At 54.5% G+C, this 17,536-nt stretch overlaps 4 protein-coding genes and 1 non-coding gene across 5 annotated transcripts; 3 read left to right on the top strand and 2 right to left on the bottom strand.

Annotated features, from left to right (window-relative positions):
* Nucleotides 1-3,250: 3,250 nt before the first annotated feature.
* On the top strand, nucleotides 3,251-4,960 carry BZA05DRAFT_340193 (uncharacterized protein; the record flags this gene model as incomplete). Its single annotated transcript, XM_051480961.1, has 3 exons — nucleotides 3,251-3,547; nucleotides 3,668-4,555; nucleotides 4,616-4,960. The coding sequence occupies 3 exons, from the start codon at nucleotides 3,251-3,253 to the stop codon at nucleotides 4,958-4,960; spliced, it is 1,530 nt and encodes a 509-aa protein (XP_051337671.1).
* Nucleotides 4,961-8,444: 3,484 nt separating this feature from the next.
* Nucleotides 8,445-11,047, top strand: BZA05DRAFT_92356 (major facilitator superfamily domain-containing protein). Its single transcript, XM_051488802.1, has 6 exons — nucleotides 8,445-8,906; nucleotides 9,055-9,179; nucleotides 9,239-9,326; nucleotides 9,440-9,525; nucleotides 9,582-9,811; nucleotides 9,878-11,047. Exons 1-6 carry the CDS (start codon nucleotides 8,668-8,670, stop codon nucleotides 10,796-10,798), a joined length of 1,689 nt encoding a protein of 562 aa, XP_051337672.1. The 5' UTR covers nucleotides 8,445-8,667; the 3' UTR covers nucleotides 10,799-11,047.
* Nucleotides 11,048-13,273: 2,226 nt separating this feature from the next.
* On the top strand, nucleotides 13,274-15,105 carry BZA05DRAFT_92412 (Cys/Met metabolism PLP-dependent enzyme-domain-containing protein). The gene is made up of 3 exons (XM_051488803.1): nucleotides 13,274-13,669; nucleotides 13,761-14,297; nucleotides 14,356-15,105. Exons 1-3 carry the CDS (start codon nucleotides 13,538-13,540, stop codon nucleotides 14,968-14,970), a joined length of 1,284 nt encoding a protein of 427 aa, XP_051337673.1. The 5' UTR covers nucleotides 13,274-13,537; the 3' UTR covers nucleotides 14,971-15,105.
* Nucleotides 15,106-15,547: 442 nt separating this feature from the next.
* On the bottom strand, nucleotides 15,548-15,618 carry BZA05DRAFT_t231. The gene has a single exon. It is a non-coding gene; the product is annotated as a tRNA-Gly (tRNA).
* A 1,110-nt stretch (nucleotides 15,619-16,728) lies between these two features.
* BZA05DRAFT_446527 (uncharacterized protein) lies at nucleotides 16,729-17,387 on the bottom strand (the record flags this gene model as incomplete). Its single annotated transcript, XM_051487083.1, has 3 exons — nucleotides 16,729-16,915; nucleotides 17,008-17,295; nucleotides 17,359-17,387. 3 exons carry the CDS (start codon nucleotides 17,385-17,387, stop codon nucleotides 16,729-16,731), a joined length of 504 nt encoding a protein of 167 aa, XP_051337674.1.
* Between the last annotated feature and the right edge of the window lie 149 nt (nucleotides 17,388-17,536).

Genomic DNA, 17,536 nt, shown 5'->3' on the forward strand with positions numbered 1-17,536 from the left:
TCCTACAGCTCCTGCATAAGTGCGAAGACACGGGTTTGTGTGTGTGTTTGAGCTGCGACAATCTTCTTCTCCATGATAGGTACCACGCTAATCGTCAACAGTTTTTGTTTACACCGCAGCAGCAGAGAGTCAGAGACATGATCGAACGCGAACCCCGGCCAAAAAGCCTCGAGTTTCATGATGAATGGGGGGCTCTGGATCATCCCGCTGAACTCGCCGTGATCGCGGATAACTACCCAGGCTACCTATCGCTTACTACATACACACATACATTGGATAACGAGCGGCCTCTCATCCCAAGGACAAACATGAGATGCTCTCCACACCGACATCTACATACAGACATACAGAGATACATACCGTACCTATCCAGGGAGTTCATCGGTGCGAACGGGGGGTCCAGTGACCACCAGCGGATGGCAACACCAAGCATTCGATCGAACTGCGCTCTTCGCAAACGCCCTTAGTGCAGGAGCACGCATCCGTGGGTATGGAATGGAAAACCTAGATAATGCTGTGTGCAGAAAGCTTCCAGCGGCCAGCAGGCAGCTCTCCATCCCCGATCCGATCCACACCCCTCCTCCCTGTGTTTGGACCAGGTTGGACGCAACGGTAGGTAGGTATCTACTATCCAGCATCCCCCCGATCCCCCAAAACCCTGCAACGATGATGCAGTTGTTGTCAAGCACATCCCCTGCGGCCCTGCCTGCGGGGAGAAGCTTCGAGCATTGGATGCCGTCATCTTTGTTTGAACCGCAACGACCGAAGTCGGGAGCGACGTAGGCTTCTCGTTCCAAACATGCAGTCGGGCATACGGACGGACGGACAGGCGGGCAGAAACATTAGGGGAAGCTGGGATGGAGATATTCTTGTTGCGGGTTCTGCGTTCATCCTGGACTTTCATGAGAAACAATAGGAAAGGCAAAACCGGTAAGCATACGAGGAAGAAAGCCTCAAGGAAGCACGTACTAGTTATACTCGGGCAACGCAAGGGGAGTACTATATACGACCTATAGCGCAGTGACTACAGCAGCTACGACTAACGAGGACGCGACGAAGAAACGCGGAATTGCCGACTCAAGGTGTCTTCAGTGCGCGGGTGGCTGTCGAAAAGCCGCACTGTGGTTTGGTTGGAGCTCCGGAATTCGGAAGGGCAACGGTGGGTTAAGTCCCGGTATTCCATGTGGGCCCGAACTCGAATGCGAACGCTCTGTTTGCAGAACATAACGATGGGGGTTCCTATAGCACTATGGAGACCGCTTTGTTGGTAGGCTCCCGTCACGGCGCCATGGCTCACGACATCTGACTAACTGGTTCCATCCAGGCCTGGGCAATCCGATGGCACCAAGCTGCTCTGCCGCGTCGGCGTGCTTCCGCCCCTCCATTGCCGAGTGAGAGGCCACCTACCGTGCCAACAAAATCTTTCGTCGTGCCGATAGCCTGATACATGTACGGCAACCAACAAGCACTAGTTACTGGCTGGAGAATCAGCATCCAGTAGCAGAATACCGGTAGATACGTGAACGTCTAGCCCACAGGACGACCACAATTCTCTCTTTCTTTCTCTCTCTCTCTCTCTCTCTCTCTCTCTCTCTCTCTCTCTTTTCCCACGCTGTAAGTCCCCGGCCACGAACGAGATTAAGACCCGAATCCACGAAGGGTTGCAATATCGGTTAATTCTCGCTTCTCTGCAACATCGACCACCAATCTGCGAAAGCGCCGTTGGCGGCATCACTGGTCTGGCACGACGCGCAAGAAGAGAAGGTGGTGCAGCTGGACGACGGTCGGTCGAGATGGAAGAGATCCGGGACGACAGGGTGTGTGTGTGTTTGGCTGGCGAGTGGCAGCGCTCTGGACCACGGACTGTTTCCCGCGGCCGAAACCGAGCTGGATGAGGGAAGCAGGTATGTGGTACCGTGGTTGACGGTCGACGGAAGGAGTGCGCATACGCATACTATATAGACGGGGAGCAAATCCTCATCGTCGGAGCGGGACCGTGAGTGTGTGACTTCTGCTTGCGGGCAGGTTGAGGGAGCTCGAAAGAAGCTGCAGAGCCTCGACAGAGCCTCGATAGAGACTGGTGTCTCACCAACAGCGGGAACCCCTGCCCGGCTTCAGGAAACCCTACGACAGCATCCTCGTTGGCTCCACTGCTGCACTGCAGCTTCTCGACAGTTCTGCCCCTTGCAGTTCGTCAGGAGAACTTCCAACAGCGCGCGAAGCCGACCGTACCAAGTAAGTACTCGTACCCGCCGGGCAGGCTCTCGAGAACACGCCCGTCAATAACCAACGGCCACGGCGGCATGGAGGAAAGCGCAGTGGAGAAAAGGAAAATGGAAAGGAAAAGGAAAAGAACGACAGAACAACAGAACAAAAGAGCGAAAGAAACAAAGGAAACAACAGAAACAAAAGAAAGAAACAAGAAAATGTGTCGGTCGGTGGTGGTGGCCGAGACGAAACCGAACAACTGGCATCGCGAGCCTCGCGTGGTCAAAGGCCTGGGGCCCATGGCCAGTCAACCGGACGTTTGTCCTCGCATTCTGGCCGTGCCTGCCTGGTGCTTCATCTCCGCTTCCACCACCTCACCTCACGTCTACCCACACGTAGCGATGTAGGCTCATGTCGCCCCCACAAGTTCTCCACACACAAGCCCCTTGGAAATTGCTCTAAGCAGTTTGCGTCACTGCGAAGAGCATCATTTTGTGAGATAGTGGGATCTGTGGCACCCACATACGGTAGGTTGGCTGGTCACCGGCGCGAACGTACAGTATAGAGTATCTAGTACACATCTGGAGCATACACCATCCGCATGCTAGGTAGATACATATCCTATCGATTCCCTCCCTCCCTCCCTCCTCCTCCTCCCCCAGAATCCCGCCCACCACCACCACTACTACCACCACCCTTTGGCACCACCGCACCTCCGCAACCACCGCACCTCCATATCACCGCATCACCTCGATCCCAAACGGCCAAACTCGAATTGTGTGTGTGTGTGTGTGTGTATGTGTGTGCGTGTGCGTGTGTTGTTTCACGTCAGAGCCTACGACATTGCTCATCACCACCACGCCCCAATCATTGGGCCACGAAGCGCCGATTGCACCGATACGGCCTCAACTTCGGTCTCTGGGATTGGGTCGCTGGGACTGCCTTCTCGCGCTCGTCATTGGTCGTCCACCATCGTTCATTCCACACCTCCGCACCTCCCACAACACCAAGCTGTTAAACGCCCAGCGTATAAATCCGCGCAATGCCTGCTACGACAATTCCCACCCCGAAAACACGCGGATCGTCCCGGGGACATGCCCCCGAAAATCCAACAACAGCAGATTCTTCGTCGCAGAACATCGAGATACAGCGACAGTCCCTGTACGGAGTCGTCAATTCCTCGACCGAATCCCTTTGTACTGGGTACATGAAGGTCAACTGCTTTACCGGTACGGGTTCCAGCCGCAACGACAGCGTCCGTAGCGCCATGAAAACAGCAGCGAGCCCATTGATGGACTGCACTGACTTTGACAGTCTGCCTCCCGCGGTAAAAAGAAAGGTTAGTTTCGCGATCGCGAGAGAGATGCGGACTGAGACATCCCTAGAAGCTTTGGATATCCCTCGCTTCGCATGCATGGGACTGTTTTACTGACTTTTTCGTTCGTTTTTCTTGCTTCAGTATTTCTCCTCGCTGGAAAGATTACGATTTGCACAACACTCGGCCGCCCCACCGAAGTCAAGCGGGCATCTACGAAACCTGAGCAGTGCTAGTGGGAGGCTTATGGGCTCCAGGATGCGAAGTAGGCCATCCACCGATAGCTCGCGCAATCAGTTCCGGAAACATCGCAACGCGGCGGACGCGTTCGTGCTCTCTCAGAGCGACGCCCAATGGTTTTTGGAACTACCGGAGAACATCCGAAAGAAGCACTTCTCGAGGGAAGAGCGCATATTACTGGCAACCAAGTGCGAGAGTATCATTGTGGATGCCGCAGACGAGACCCTATACAGAATGAATTGCCGGCCAAAGAGCATGGATAGCATATCGACGACATCCGATATAGGCTCACTGTACCGGCCTTCATTCGAGTCGGACGTGATAAGGGCTAGGGAAGAGATGCGAATGTCGTTCCGGTGGATGGAGGAGGACGGTGACTTAGACCTGCGCCTTCAGCCGTTCCAAGAACGCGAGGTGCATTCGGCGCCGCCACCGAGGAACCGGAAACGGCGCACTCTGTCGCTGTCCTCCAAGAGAACCAATAGCTCGTCCTCCACCGCGACCGCGACAAGCTTAAGCCGACCGTGCCTGAGTCGGCGTGCTGCTTCCACCCCGAAGTCTTCTGGCGCGCCGCCTTCTTCGGCGTTCTCGTGCGATTCCGAGGCCACCTACTATCAAGACCCCGAGGCACGACTTAAACTACGAGTATATCTCGCTTCACCCCAAAAATTCGATGAGGCCATCGAATTTGGATTTCCATCTCAGACCGACGCGCATAACTTCTTCAAACTGCACCCAGGCATGCCCACCATCCGAAGAGTACCACCCGAAGATTCGGAGGACCCATTAATCGTCGACGATTTCTTCGCCGAGTCCGAGGACGCTGCGGAGCTTACCGACGACGACGAGGAGGAGGAGGGGGAGGATGCGGAGGAGGTGGCTGAGGTAGCCGACACGGTTCCCGAGTCACCGATGCGAATGCGAAGCAGTGGTTCGAATTCCTGCAGGGCACTCATTCCCGTGATTTTGGATCATTACCCGCACACTAGCCCGGGGAATCGCGAGATGACCTTGAAAATGACGCTCACGCGGAAAGACCTGAGGGATGACGATGGCCGCCACGCGAGCAGGGACGGCGCCCTGGCATTGGAGGAACTTCCCCCGGAGGGCGAGCAATGCAACGTCGATTGGGATGCCATCGACAAAGAGTCGGCATCAGGCCTCAAACGGCTCTGGCGGAAGGTGAAGAGGCATTGACGACGACAAAATATTTTCTTCCAGTTTCGTCTCGCCGTTTTTTTTTCCCAGCCTTGTAATGGGCAGCACACGGGGGAGCGTAATTTGCTATTCTCTGTTTTTTTTTTGTTTCCTATCCGTTCATCTTCATCTTCATCTTCAATTTTACATGGTTGGTCATCTGGGGGTTTTCGGAGCGGGAGTACAGCGTTGAATCTTGATGTTTTTGGTCTTTTTTTTTTGTGTTCCTTCCTTCCCCTTCTCATAAGTACTTTCTTTTTAACTTTTACCTACCTGCCATTCCATATTCTCTCGGAAATCATCATCATCTCTCCTACAGAAGATGTCACTGCCACACGTCACTCATTGCGCGTTCGGTCGGTTGCATGCATGCCTTGCTTAGCACATTCCACTCTTTTGCGTATTACTCTACGTATTCCGCCTTTCCTTTGCTTTGCTTTCCTTATCTTTTGTTTCCGGGTTCGTAAACACAAAATTACGGCGCTTTTCCGGTCGGTCCTTCTTCAGGTTGTTTTTATTTTTCGATTCTTTTTGTTTTCTTAGGCAGATTTTCATATGTGTTGGGGGAAGGTGGGTGGGCTGGCGGGATGGTACTGGTATCGGATGCGGATGGGGGTTAGGTATTCTATTCTATTCTATTCTATCGGTTGTGTGGGTTGTGGGGGAAAGGGAAAGGGAAAGGGGAGTTGAGTTCTTTTGGATGGATGGTCCCGAGCTCGGGAGGTTGTGTTGTATGTACATACATAAATGGACAAATATCTCGGACGTTGGTGCTTCACAGTTATCATACTCGGCATTGTCATGCTCGGTACATCGCAGTCGGTACATGTTACTCTATTTACCGTGAAAAGAGCTCGGGTTCGAAGAATCGTTGACATCTCCCACGTGGGGCGGTGTCGGCGGTGTGATCGACAGGCAGACAGGTCGAGTCAACGCTATATATGATAGGTACGGCAGTAAGGACTTGCACCCATCAACCATGTCTGTCGTCGGGGCCATCACCATTACCATCCACGTTTGGCTTGCCGTTTGCACACCTACCGCACTCAACTAGTACCTAGAGCTATCCTGAATACGATCCCCAGGGCCCAGTGGAGTTGCAAGCCACAGGGTCCTTCTTTCTCCACTCCCCAGGGTCCTGTCCCCACTCGCACCCACTCGCACCCGCGCACCCGCACTTTTTGGTTTTAGTTTTGGAATATCACTTCTGCTTTCACACTTTGTTCCACACTTTGTTTCTCACTTTTTCACTTCTGGGTCACATCGAGTGGTTATGTACTAGTTAGGCTCGGGGGTAGCATGTGGATCCCTACCATAGCACCGAGACTAACTGCTCCTGCTCCTGCTCTGTAGTAGGTACCGTACTCTACTGGTACATACTCCGGATGGAGGCTGCGGCGGCGGGCGGGCGGTCGGGCTGAGAGTCTAAGACCGAGTGAACCACCACAACGCCCAAGGCATGATCTGCTACGGTACTACGCCGAATGTCATGATCTGCTACCGGTACTCTACTATATACAGTACAGTGTGATGTCCGAGCAAGATGATAGATCGATGTCGTGATTTGCGTCGTGTTGAGATCCGTGTTGAGATCCGTGTTGAGACCTCCGATCGAGACCTCCGATTGGGCGCGGGTTGGGCGCGGGTTGGCGGGTCGGTGATGATCACGGATGGTCGGAGCAGGCGGAGGAGGGGGAGGGGGGAAAGGGAGGGTTCAGACTCGTCACTCGTGGAGGTGATGGCTGCTGCTGCGATAACCTCTTATGTATGTCACTTATACACACATACTCCAAATTGGGTGAAGACGGAGGGCTTCAATCGTACGACCGACTAACTATCTGTCCGTCGTAAAGCCCACAACCACGGCGTCCCACATGGTCAACTGGTCAACTGGTCATATGGTCTGGCTCCAAACCGGTGGCTGCTCTATAAGACTGTAATCACCCACCTACATGTACCCACCCAGCACTGTAGTTAGTCGATTGTGGAGACATCGAGATCAGCAATTTCCTTCGTCCTGGCGCCATACATAAGTATGCATCCGAGCGGCTTCTGCACTTGGCACACGGTGGCGGCGGTTGTCGTGGTTAACCAACCAATACCATCCAATACCATCCAATACCAAGGCGTTGCTATAGGTAGTGTCGGGAAGTTCACCTCCGAGGGGCCTCGGGACTCCGGAGAGACGATGGATGGAGGATGGATGGAGGCTGAGCTGGTTGTGTGTGTTTTGTTTTGTTTGTGTGGATTGGCGATGGGTGGATGGGGAAGGATGTTTGTTAGTTAGTCGGGGTACGGTAGCTAACGTGGAGGGGTGAGGAGCAGGGAATCGGAGGATGAGGGGGAAGGGGAGACGGAGGACGAGGACTGTTCCTTTTAATCGAACTATGGGCACCTGGCAGGCCCTCCATCCATCCCTACCTACGAATGTCACCGGCCATCAACCCTTCAGTCTTCAGCCGGCGTTCCCATCCCATCACCGCAGCATCTACCTACCTAGGCACGTATTTACCGTAGCAGCTCTCGCTCGACGTCCAAACCCGGGCCCAAACTCGGCTACCCATATAGCCGAACGCATATTGGAATCCAATAAGTTGCTACATAGAGCAGTTACCGAGCAGAGTGCTCGGATCACCAGTCTTCTGTCGGCGATAGAGTGGGGGTTCAATCTCGAGAGTCGAACCCCCCCGGCCCGACCCGGCGCCGGCTCCGTCATACATCACTACTCGGCGTTTCTGGATTGCTTGCGGAATGTACTGGTACCTGTGTATGGTGTTCGGATGTCCGTCGAGACGTGGGGACTGTTGCGTGGGATATGGCCGAATTCTTGTTGTCGCAAGTTGGAACGGGCGTTGTGGTCGGGGGAAGGTTGTTGGTAAGTTCTCGGTTCGGAGCAGCATTGACTTTCGACGATGGGATACCGTGGTTCGGATGGAAGAATATGTAGAAGACTTGCGGATAGGTATACTTGGTACTATGTATACTTGCCACCGTGCAATATCGGTTCGTCCCAGGCAACGGCACCCCTCATGTGCGCGTCATCAGGGGTTTGGAGTACCGGTAGCATCATCACGCAACGTTTCGTCTCCCGTCGAGTCAGAAACGCCGCGACGTGGTTGACCAGGTACTATGTAAGGCATGTTACTGTACATATGTGTGTACGGTACATATCGGTTCTGTGGTTACTCTGCAGGCGAAACGCCCTGGCAGGACTGGTGATGCTACTCTAACTAACGTAGATTTGATAGTAACTGTACCTAGCAGTGCCGCCAGATAGCAGACGCCCTTCAGGATTCCCCCCCTGAGCTTCCCTGCACCCCTGGCCAATGGCTCAAGGCGTCCAGCCAACCGTAGCCCTGTTGTGCTTTTTGGCCGCCAGTTTGCCTCCTCCTCCCTGCCCCAAGAATCCTGCTACGCCTCTGGTTACGGACACCGTTCGACCAAACCGACTTCGATACACAACGCTCATTTCAACAACCCCCCCACCGAGGGATAGTTACCTACTCCAACGACGAGGATCGACGTACTACACCAATACAGCAATATGATCTCTTGATTGGACTCGCTCTCTCAACACACTCATTTAAAACTATAACACTCCTTACAACAAATATCACAGTCCTTCTTTCTCTCATTTCAAAAATCAGTTGCGCCGGTCGCATTCTCGGAGTCGGGGTTCTATACATACATACAATAACACAGTCCTTATGTCGGTTTTGACGCTTTGCAACACGCGATCGCTCGGTGCACATGCGGTGGTGGTGGTGGATGAGGACTCAGGAGAGCAGGCTCTGAGGTCTTCGTGGGAGGGGGGATACGACGACGAGTACGAGGACGATGAGGAGGAGGAGGAGAAAGGAAGGGTGACGCCGTTGGCAGACGAGGAAGGATCAAACGTGTCGACGAAACAGCTGGCCCTCATCTACTCGCTCCAGCTCGCAGAAGCGTACGTCCCACACTGTCTCTTCGCATTGCCTTGCACAACACCACCACCACCACCACCACCACCACCATATGCTCCACTGCACACTCCCCGGGTTCTCGCGCTTGAAATCGGATGCACGAACCAAAAACTGACAACACCCTGAACACAGCATCGTGGCGGCCAGTTTACAGCCTCAGCTGTACGTGCTGCTGAGGAGCGAGAAGTGCGGAAGTGTCAATTCGGCATACTATACGGGACTGGTCGAGGCCATCTTCGCCTTCGGCTCGCTAGCCGGTACGTATTCGGCTTGCTTGAATTGGTTGGGGCCGCTTCGACTGACGACGATTATGCAGGTCTCTTCTGGGGACGGATTGGCGATCGACGAGGTCGCAAACCGATAGCGCTGATTGGCATGCTCGGACTCTCGATGTCCTGCGTAGCGTAAGGACCACCACCACCTTTATCATCATCATCATTCCTCTTGCGATGATTCGCCCGGTTGTTTTTTCTTCTTTTTCTCGGCATGTGCTCACATTGTGGTGATCGCGGTGTAGCATGGGATTCAGTGACGGCATCTTTACGTGTGCGCTGATTCGCGCATTTGCCGGTGTTATGAGCACGTCTATTCGGGTTGCCATGAGTATGTGGTTGATATTTCCCTCTTTCGGGTGAACGGTGTGGTTAACAATCATGCAGGCACCATGGTTGGAGATGTCAGCGTCTCGTCCCGTGCCAAAGCGCGCAACTTCTCCAGATTCCCATTGATATCCACCGGCGGAGTCATTGGCCCGCTCCTACAGGCGGCCCTTGCGCATAGAGCCGGAGACAGCGCATTCTGGCAGAGATTCCCGATTCTGAGCTCCCAGCTGGCATGTGCCGGTCTGATGCTCGTGCTATTCCTGGTCAACCTGGTGCTTCTGAAGGAGGTATGTACTGCAGCAGTCTCCTTCGATAAGGTTATCCCCCGAGCGGTCATGCTAAGCGATGTATAGACACTCCCGCGAGCTTCGGAAAGCGATCTTGACGAGGAAAAGCAAATCTTCACGTTTGGCCGCCGCAGGGGCAGCGAATCCTCTGATGAATTCGGCGAGCAGGACGCATTCCTCGGCCAACACACCAACAAGAACACCAGCACCACCAGCACCACCACCAGGATTACCGAATCCAACGATACGATTCAGCCAATCCGTCTATCGGATATTATCCGTGCACCCAGCTTGATGCTCATCGTTGCATCGTACTCGTTTCTCTCGGTGCACTCTGCGTCTTTCGATCAGCTGCTGCCACTTCTGGGTAACTCTTCGATCAAGCACGGCGGTCTCGGATTGCCATGTGCGTTCATTTCGCTGGTGGTTCTCTTTTCCAGCATCGCGGCCGGTGTTGTGATCCTCAAGTTCTTTGAGAGGTCGGTGCAACGACTGGGGCTCCTGCAGTTGTTCCGTCTCTGCAGCTGGGTCTTCCCGGTCATCTACATCCTGACGCCCCTGCTCTCGAAGCTGGCACAAGGATCGCAAGCGGGAATCATCGTCGCGTCTGCCACTTCCGTATTCGCCAAAACCCTAGTCACTAAGTTCGCGCAGACACTCGTGCTCGTGCTCGTGACCAGCGCCTCGCCAGACTCCTACAGCCTGGCGACCATCATGGGATTCATGCAGTGCGCCAGCGTATTCCGCAGTCTGGCGGTCGCGGGCACGGGAGTTGCGTTCTCGCTCAGCGACGAGTTGAGCATTCAGACCACTAATTACGGCCTGTGGGGGACCATGGCGGCTATGAGTCTCGGCGGCGCCGTGGTTGCGTACTTTGTGCGCGATCATCCAACCGTGAGGGATTACCGCGACATCCTCAAGTGGGAGGTCTGCTACGATTCTTCAGAAGACTTGGGTTACGTGAGTGAAAAGGAATCGGAGGATTGAGGCGGGGGAGGAGAGGGGTAGTCTTGTTTGCAATGTATGTGTGTATATATGGGGGGAACTTTTGTTGTGTAAATTCTGTTTCGATTTTTTAGGTATATCCTTTTCTTTGGCGATCCTTCTCCTGCGAGCATTCGCGTTTTTTTCAATTGCGCGGTTTTTCTTCTTCTTTTTTCTTCTTTTTTCTTCTTTTTTTCGTTTGTTTGTTTTTTATCTCTACTATTTCTCTCCTTTGATTCCCCATTCGTTCTCCTTTCTGTGTGGTGTTGCTTGCTTCCCTTCCCTTCCCTTCTGTTCGGACGCTCCTTTGTGTTACATATCAAATACCATCTCCACTGTCTCTCTCGACTCGGCTCGGCTCGTTTGGAAAGAATCGATTGATCGCCTAGGGTGCGTAATCCCTCGTGACGGATGGTAGGTAGCATACATGGAGTCGTGGACTCGACAGAGCCCGTCGAGCCGGGAAGGTTAGGATGTCCCGCACTCTGGATCCACGACTGTCAAAATGTGGGAATAAACTCGCCGGTCGGTCGGTTGATCATGAGCAATGTCAAACATGCCGTCAAGGTTGAAATGTACCGTACACAGTGTACGTAGTGTACCATACGTAGTGGATGTAATGTAAGTGTGGTGTAAGTGTGGTGTACGTACAGTACATGTATGCCGACGATATGCGCTGGCCGTCCGTCCAGTCCAGCCAGCCGGGCGCACTCATGTATGAATCTACAGTACAGATGTATCATATGTGTATGCAGTGAGGAATGGCCCCCGTGCGGCGTGCGGCGTGCGGCGTGCGGTATGTAGAAGTAGGCTAGTACCGGTACTCCGCCGTCCATCCCATCCCTTCCCATCCCATCCCAGTGGAGCAGTATCCGGCGAGCGAGCAAGCGCGGTACTGCACTGCACTGCACTGTGCAGTGTGCAGTGTGGAGGATTATTGTTGTTATTTTGCTTGCTTGCTTGCTGGCTTTCTTTCGTTCTTTTCGGGGCGGGCATCCGGTTAGGTAGAGTACTCTAGAGTACCGTATGTACCCCACATGTATGTAGATAGAGTAGAGTAGAGCATCGTGCTTTCGAATGTATTGGCAGAGGAGGAGGAGAGACAGTTCCAGTTCCACATGGGGGCGGGAGGGGAGGGGGGTATGTACGGTATGTAGGAAGGCGAATCTTCAGCGGAGAAGGGATCAACGACAAATCTACGGGACAGAGTGATTGGCCGCAGAAGCAGTCGGCGGATGGCCATGCATGTAACGTAACCTACTATATAGTGCTCTACTACGGGAACGGATGGACCTGCATACGGACGGAGAGAGCGCACAGCGTGGGGCAGCTGTGCGGAGCGGAGCTGCGGAGGGGAGGGAGGACACTGGAAGAAGCAAGACGATGGATGGATGTGTGGATGGATGTGTGCGCGTATTGCGTTGATTCCTCAGCCGCCGAGGGAATGATTTGCCTGGTGTGTGGTATGTGTGTGTGAGGGTGGGGCGGCGAATGGGTGGGTGGGTGTGTGGAACTCTTTGTTTGCCTCGAATTCGCCATTTATCATCGGTATTATTATTATTCAGGCCCGGAGCCGGACGTCACCGAGCATGCTTGCTTACTTCTTGGGGACTTCCTGCTCACTTGCTCACACCACACACACCACACACAGGCGACTGGATTATGATTGCCAAGCGATGTGTTGAATAAGCAAGCAAGCAGGCAAAAAAATCAATGTGGGCAGGAAGCCCCGACGGAAGGAAGGTAGGAGGAAGGAAGGTGGCAGCATGATGGATGGCCCATGGATGGATGGGATGATGTATTTGTAAGTCGATGGCGACATCTCGAGTATGAAATTGTGAATACTGCTTGCGTGGGATTTTCACGAGGGGGCGGGGGGGGGGGGGGGCGAGGGGGCTCATTGGGGTTTAAGAAGGGGGTTTAAGAAGGCCGATCGAGAAGGACCGGATTGAAGGCCTCTCTCTCGTCTGCTCTGTTCCCATCCATTCGCATCTCATCTGCCTCATCGCCGTCGCCCGCCGAAGCCCGCTCCGAAGCCCGCCAAACCCTCCCGTCCCCGGTATATAGCTTCCCCAGATCAGTAGTTCGCCACCACTGCCACCACCGCCACCGCTGCCACCACCGCCACCGCTGCCACCACCGCCACCGCTGCCACCACCACCACTACCACCGCACCGGCTTCCCGCAGGCAAGCTAGAGTAGCACCCGCGCATCTCCCATCTGCCTTTACCCTTTCCAGTGCCATCGGAAGCGTATCCAAGTAGAAGAGGAACAACGAGAACGAAAGAGACCTTGCACAATATTATTCGACTATTCTAGAGCTGCCAGCTGATCCTCAGCCCTGCGAACAAACGAAAGGACCTCCGAACGGAGTCGGAAGCGCTACCGGCAACCCCACCACCATAAAATTCAACCCGCACTCAACCGCCACCACCCACTCCTGCTGCCCACCACCACCCACTCCTGCTGCCCACCACCACCCACTCCTGCTGCCCACCACCACCTCCACCTCCACATTTACCTCCACCCCCCCTTCAACTCCGTGCTCACATAAACTCGGAAGTACAAGTATCTGCGAGTCCCGCCCACTGCTCCTCGCTAGAAAATAATTCCTCATCTTCTACTCGTTACCACCCCCACTGAGCTCGAGCATACAACCATCTGCCTCTGCCAGCTCCACCACTCCGACAAATCACCCCCACCAACCAACAACAAGCTTTTACTCGTACTATACAGCTCGAAATGACTGTCCTGCCTATCACTCCCCCCTCCGAGACCGAGCCCCGCTTCCAGAAGGACGTTCGTGGATTTGGAACTCGTGCCGTACAAGCCGGTGCCCCTCACGACCCTGTCACCGGTGCTGTGATCGAGCCTGTAAGATACCCAGATCCCTTGCCGCCGCCGCTGCACGATCGATATTTGTTTCACCACACGGAAAAATAAAAACTAATGCTCAGCCCCACAGATCTCGCTGTCCACCACCTTCGCCCAGACATCCCTGGGTCGTCCGATCGGTGAATATGAGTACACCCGCAGCTCGAACCCCAACCGTAACAACTTCGAACATGCCGTTGCTGCCCTTGAGAACGCCCACTATGCTCTCGCCTTCTCTTCGGGCCTTGCCGCTATGGCCATCACGCTCCAAGCCCTCGCTTCCGGCTCGCATGTGATCTCGATCGCGGATCTGTACGGTGGCACCCATCGTTACTTTACCAAGATCGCACACACGCACGGCATCCGAGTCTCGTTTACCGGCTTGATCGAGGTCGATGTGAGACGGCTGCTCGAGGAGAACCCAGACACGAAGCTGGTCTGGATCGAGACGCCGAGTAACCCCACACTCACTCTGGTCGACATCCAGGCCGTGGCCGAGGTCGCGCACGAGTACGGTGTTTACGTGGTCGTCGACAACACCTTCCTGAGCCCTTACGTGCAGAATCCGTTGGACCACGGTGCTGATGTGGTGCTCCACTCGGTCACCAAGTACATCAACGGACACAGTGTAAGCTTCGAACCTTAATCGACGATATGCTTCGTGTTTACTGACGGAACCGGTATAGGATGTTCTGATGGGTGTCACCGCATTCAACTCGGCTGAAATCAACGAGCGCATGAGCTTCCTCCAGAACGCCATCGGTGCAGTCCCTTCCCCCTTCGACTGCTGGCTCGCCCACCGCGGTCTCAAGACCTTGCACCTGCGCGCCCGTGCTGCGAACGAGAGTGCAACCGCCATTGCCGCGGCGCTCCAAGCATCCCCCAACGTTCAGTCCGTCAACTACCCAGGCCTGAGCTCGCACCCCCAGCGCAAGATCGCCGTCAAGCAGCACCGCAAGGGTATGGGCGGTGGTATGCTCAGCTTCCGCATCAAGGGTGGCCGCCACGCCGCCGAGCGCTTCTGCCAAATGACCAAGATCTTCACCCTGGCCGAGAGCTTGGGTGGTGTCGAGAGTCTTTGCGAAGTCCCTGCGGCGATGACGCACGCCGGTATCCCTCGAGAGTCCCGCGAGGCTACTGGTATCTTTGACGACCTGATCCGCCTGAGTGTGGGCATCGAGGACACCGACGACCTAGTCGCCGATATTGTCCAGGCCGTCGACGCCGCCATCGAGCTAAGCTCCGATGAGACATCCTCGGGCTCTTCTACCCCATCCGATGTGGTCGAGTTGGTCGTATAGAGCGGAGCGGTGTGTGGTGTGTCGTTTGTGGTGTCTGGGGCTTGTGCTTCCGGCTTCATCCTGGTGTGCATAGCATTTGCATATATGTTTTCCCTTTGCTTCTTGAGGTGTAACGTTTGAAATGCGGGCAAAACTTTGTCTTTGTCTATAGACGTTTCGTTTGCTGGTTGTTTTTTTTCCTTTTTCTCCTTTCACTTGGACTGTTACTTTTGCTTTTGCTTTTTACATACACTGTAGTGTATGATCACGGCGTTTAATGGTGGGGATTTTTATAGTATAAGGGAGGGAATTATGTGAAATGGATTGTATTTGACTGGAAAACTTTGAACTTTGTGCTCTGCCGAAACGAATGTTACGATATGCATGCATGGCCAGGGTGTTCCCCGCAATATCGTGACGAAAGTTATGTAAGAGCAACCTGTACCCCGCAACAGGGCAGCAGGGACGGACGCTGCGCTCATGCGCTCCCCATGCAGGTGGGCTCTACGGTAGGTGGCTAGCGGGATGAAGGGATGGGGAAATGAAAAAGAAGGGAGTGATGTCAGCGATGGGGCAAAATAAATGTTGCGCGAGTGAATGCATCCGTCGGGAGTCGAACCCGAGCCAATTGCTTGGAAGGCAATTATCCTACCGTTGGACCACGGAAGCAGATGCTAACCTGGCGGAGAAAGCTGTATCAACGTGCTTTGGGGACTGCTACCAGTATCCACGGGGGAAAGGCGGCTTGCTGGACTTGTTGGATTACAGGATGCTTGCGCCCTTTCTGCTGGCGAGTTGGTTGGTTATAGTAGTGCTGGCTCGTCGTCTTGTTATCCATCCGGTTCATGGCTTGAGGTTCATCGTTCTGTTCTATTTGCTGATGGTGTTCACTGTTTGGTCATAACGACGGACACATACCGTAGTAGTCTCGTCCCCCACCCACCCCCCATAGTTTTATAGGGTTTGATGAGCGATTGCTTGCGACCTACTACCCAAGTACTAACTTACCAGTAGATCATGATAATCAGTACTCCACTTTTGCACTCACTCCGTTTCCTCATCCACTGTCCGACCCGACTTTTGCCAGGCAGTCCGTCGTGGCTTCACCCTGCCCTTCACCCTGCCCCCCTCCGCCCTGGTTTGACCAAAAATACCCTGCATGTGTTCTACTCTCCTCTAATCTATCCCGGAGCATACCAAGGAAACAAAGCTACATGCATGAGAAAAGAAAGGGTCCGCTCCGCAGCTCACACCTCCAAAGTCCGCATCGCCCCTGCCTCTTCATCGGCAGATGCCAGGAAGGAAGGAGGGGTGTGCATTTTGCGGAGGAATAGTGGGGGTGACCCCCTTCCCCCTGCTCCTCAACCGCAGCGCCATCCTCCCCCTCATCCTCTACGCCTGTCGTGTCACCCCTTCCATACCGGATGGACTACATGGTGGAAATGTGACTTCGAGTGATGCTTCATGAATATCCATAACAAATCGGCGAAGGATCGGTGATATGTACGCGAGACTTCCTCGGGCGTTGTTTTTCACGGGTTGTCTTCATATCAGCCAGTGATCAGGGCAAAGCGACGGTGTAACTTATGCGTGAGCCGCGTAGACTCCCTATCGGCCGAGCCGTATGTGTGTGTTGTATGGTGGTAATTGTACAAGATGATGATGCTACATGCCTCCCCAGCCCAGCCCGAACTCCCGCACAAATTCAGTCCCTGTAAATCCCCTCCGCCTGCGCTTCCGTGTTCAATTTTCCGTCCTCCTCCGCCCCCATCCCCGTCTTCACCGCACACTGATCTCCTTCTCGACCTCGGTCGTGGTAGTAGTCGACTTTTCGCTGAGCACCTCGGAGGCGAGCGCCTTGAGCCGGCTCCGGTCGGGATTCGGCTCCTTGTACGCATACGGCCCCAGCGTCTTCTGGCTGATATCGCGCTGTTTCTCGAGTGCCTTCCAGAGCTCATTATCCCAGCTGTCGTCGCACACGTATCAGCGCCCATCCCCCGTCCCCCATCCCCATCCCCATCCCCCCCTCTCCCCCATCCAGGTTCAGGTGTAACATACGGACTCAAATCCTCCGGCTCCGCGGGGTAGACAAACGGCTTTACGAGCTCGACGGTCATCTTCTTGACAGCCCTTGGGCGCCAGTAATCGACAGCCTCGGGGCGCTCCGGCCGCGTCCGCTGCAGCTTCTGCTGCACGATGAACGAGCGCACGTTGTAAACGTCAACATCGTACACGTTCTTGAGGTAGTCCCGAAGGTCCAGCTTGTTGATGTTCAGCGGAACGACGAATTGCGCGAAGTTCGCGGGCAGGTGCGGGGTTCGCACGAGCGAGATCGTGAAATTCGGGCTAATGGGAGGTGGGGTTAGTAGGGAGGAGGGGGAGCGGGGGGGGGGAGGGACGGAGAAGTACAGGTAGACGGCTTTGGTTCCGACGGGCATGGTGGGCGTGGTAAGTGGGTGGTGGGTGGGATGCGTTGACCGGAGGTGTCGTTTTTTGCGGGATGCACTGCAGGGTAACGATGGTGGGTCATCGGGTGGCACTCGGTTATGGAGTCGGCCCGGTTGGATCGGGAGGCGGGTGGTTACGT

This window comes from Tricharina praecox, assembly GCF_024521635.1.
Source record: "Tricharina praecox strain CBS 144465 chromosome Unknown BZA05scaffold_19, whole genome shotgun sequence".
In the NCBI taxonomy this organism is placed as follows: Eukaryota; Fungi; Ascomycota; class Pezizomycetes; order Pezizales; family Pyronemataceae; genus Tricharina; species Tricharina praecox.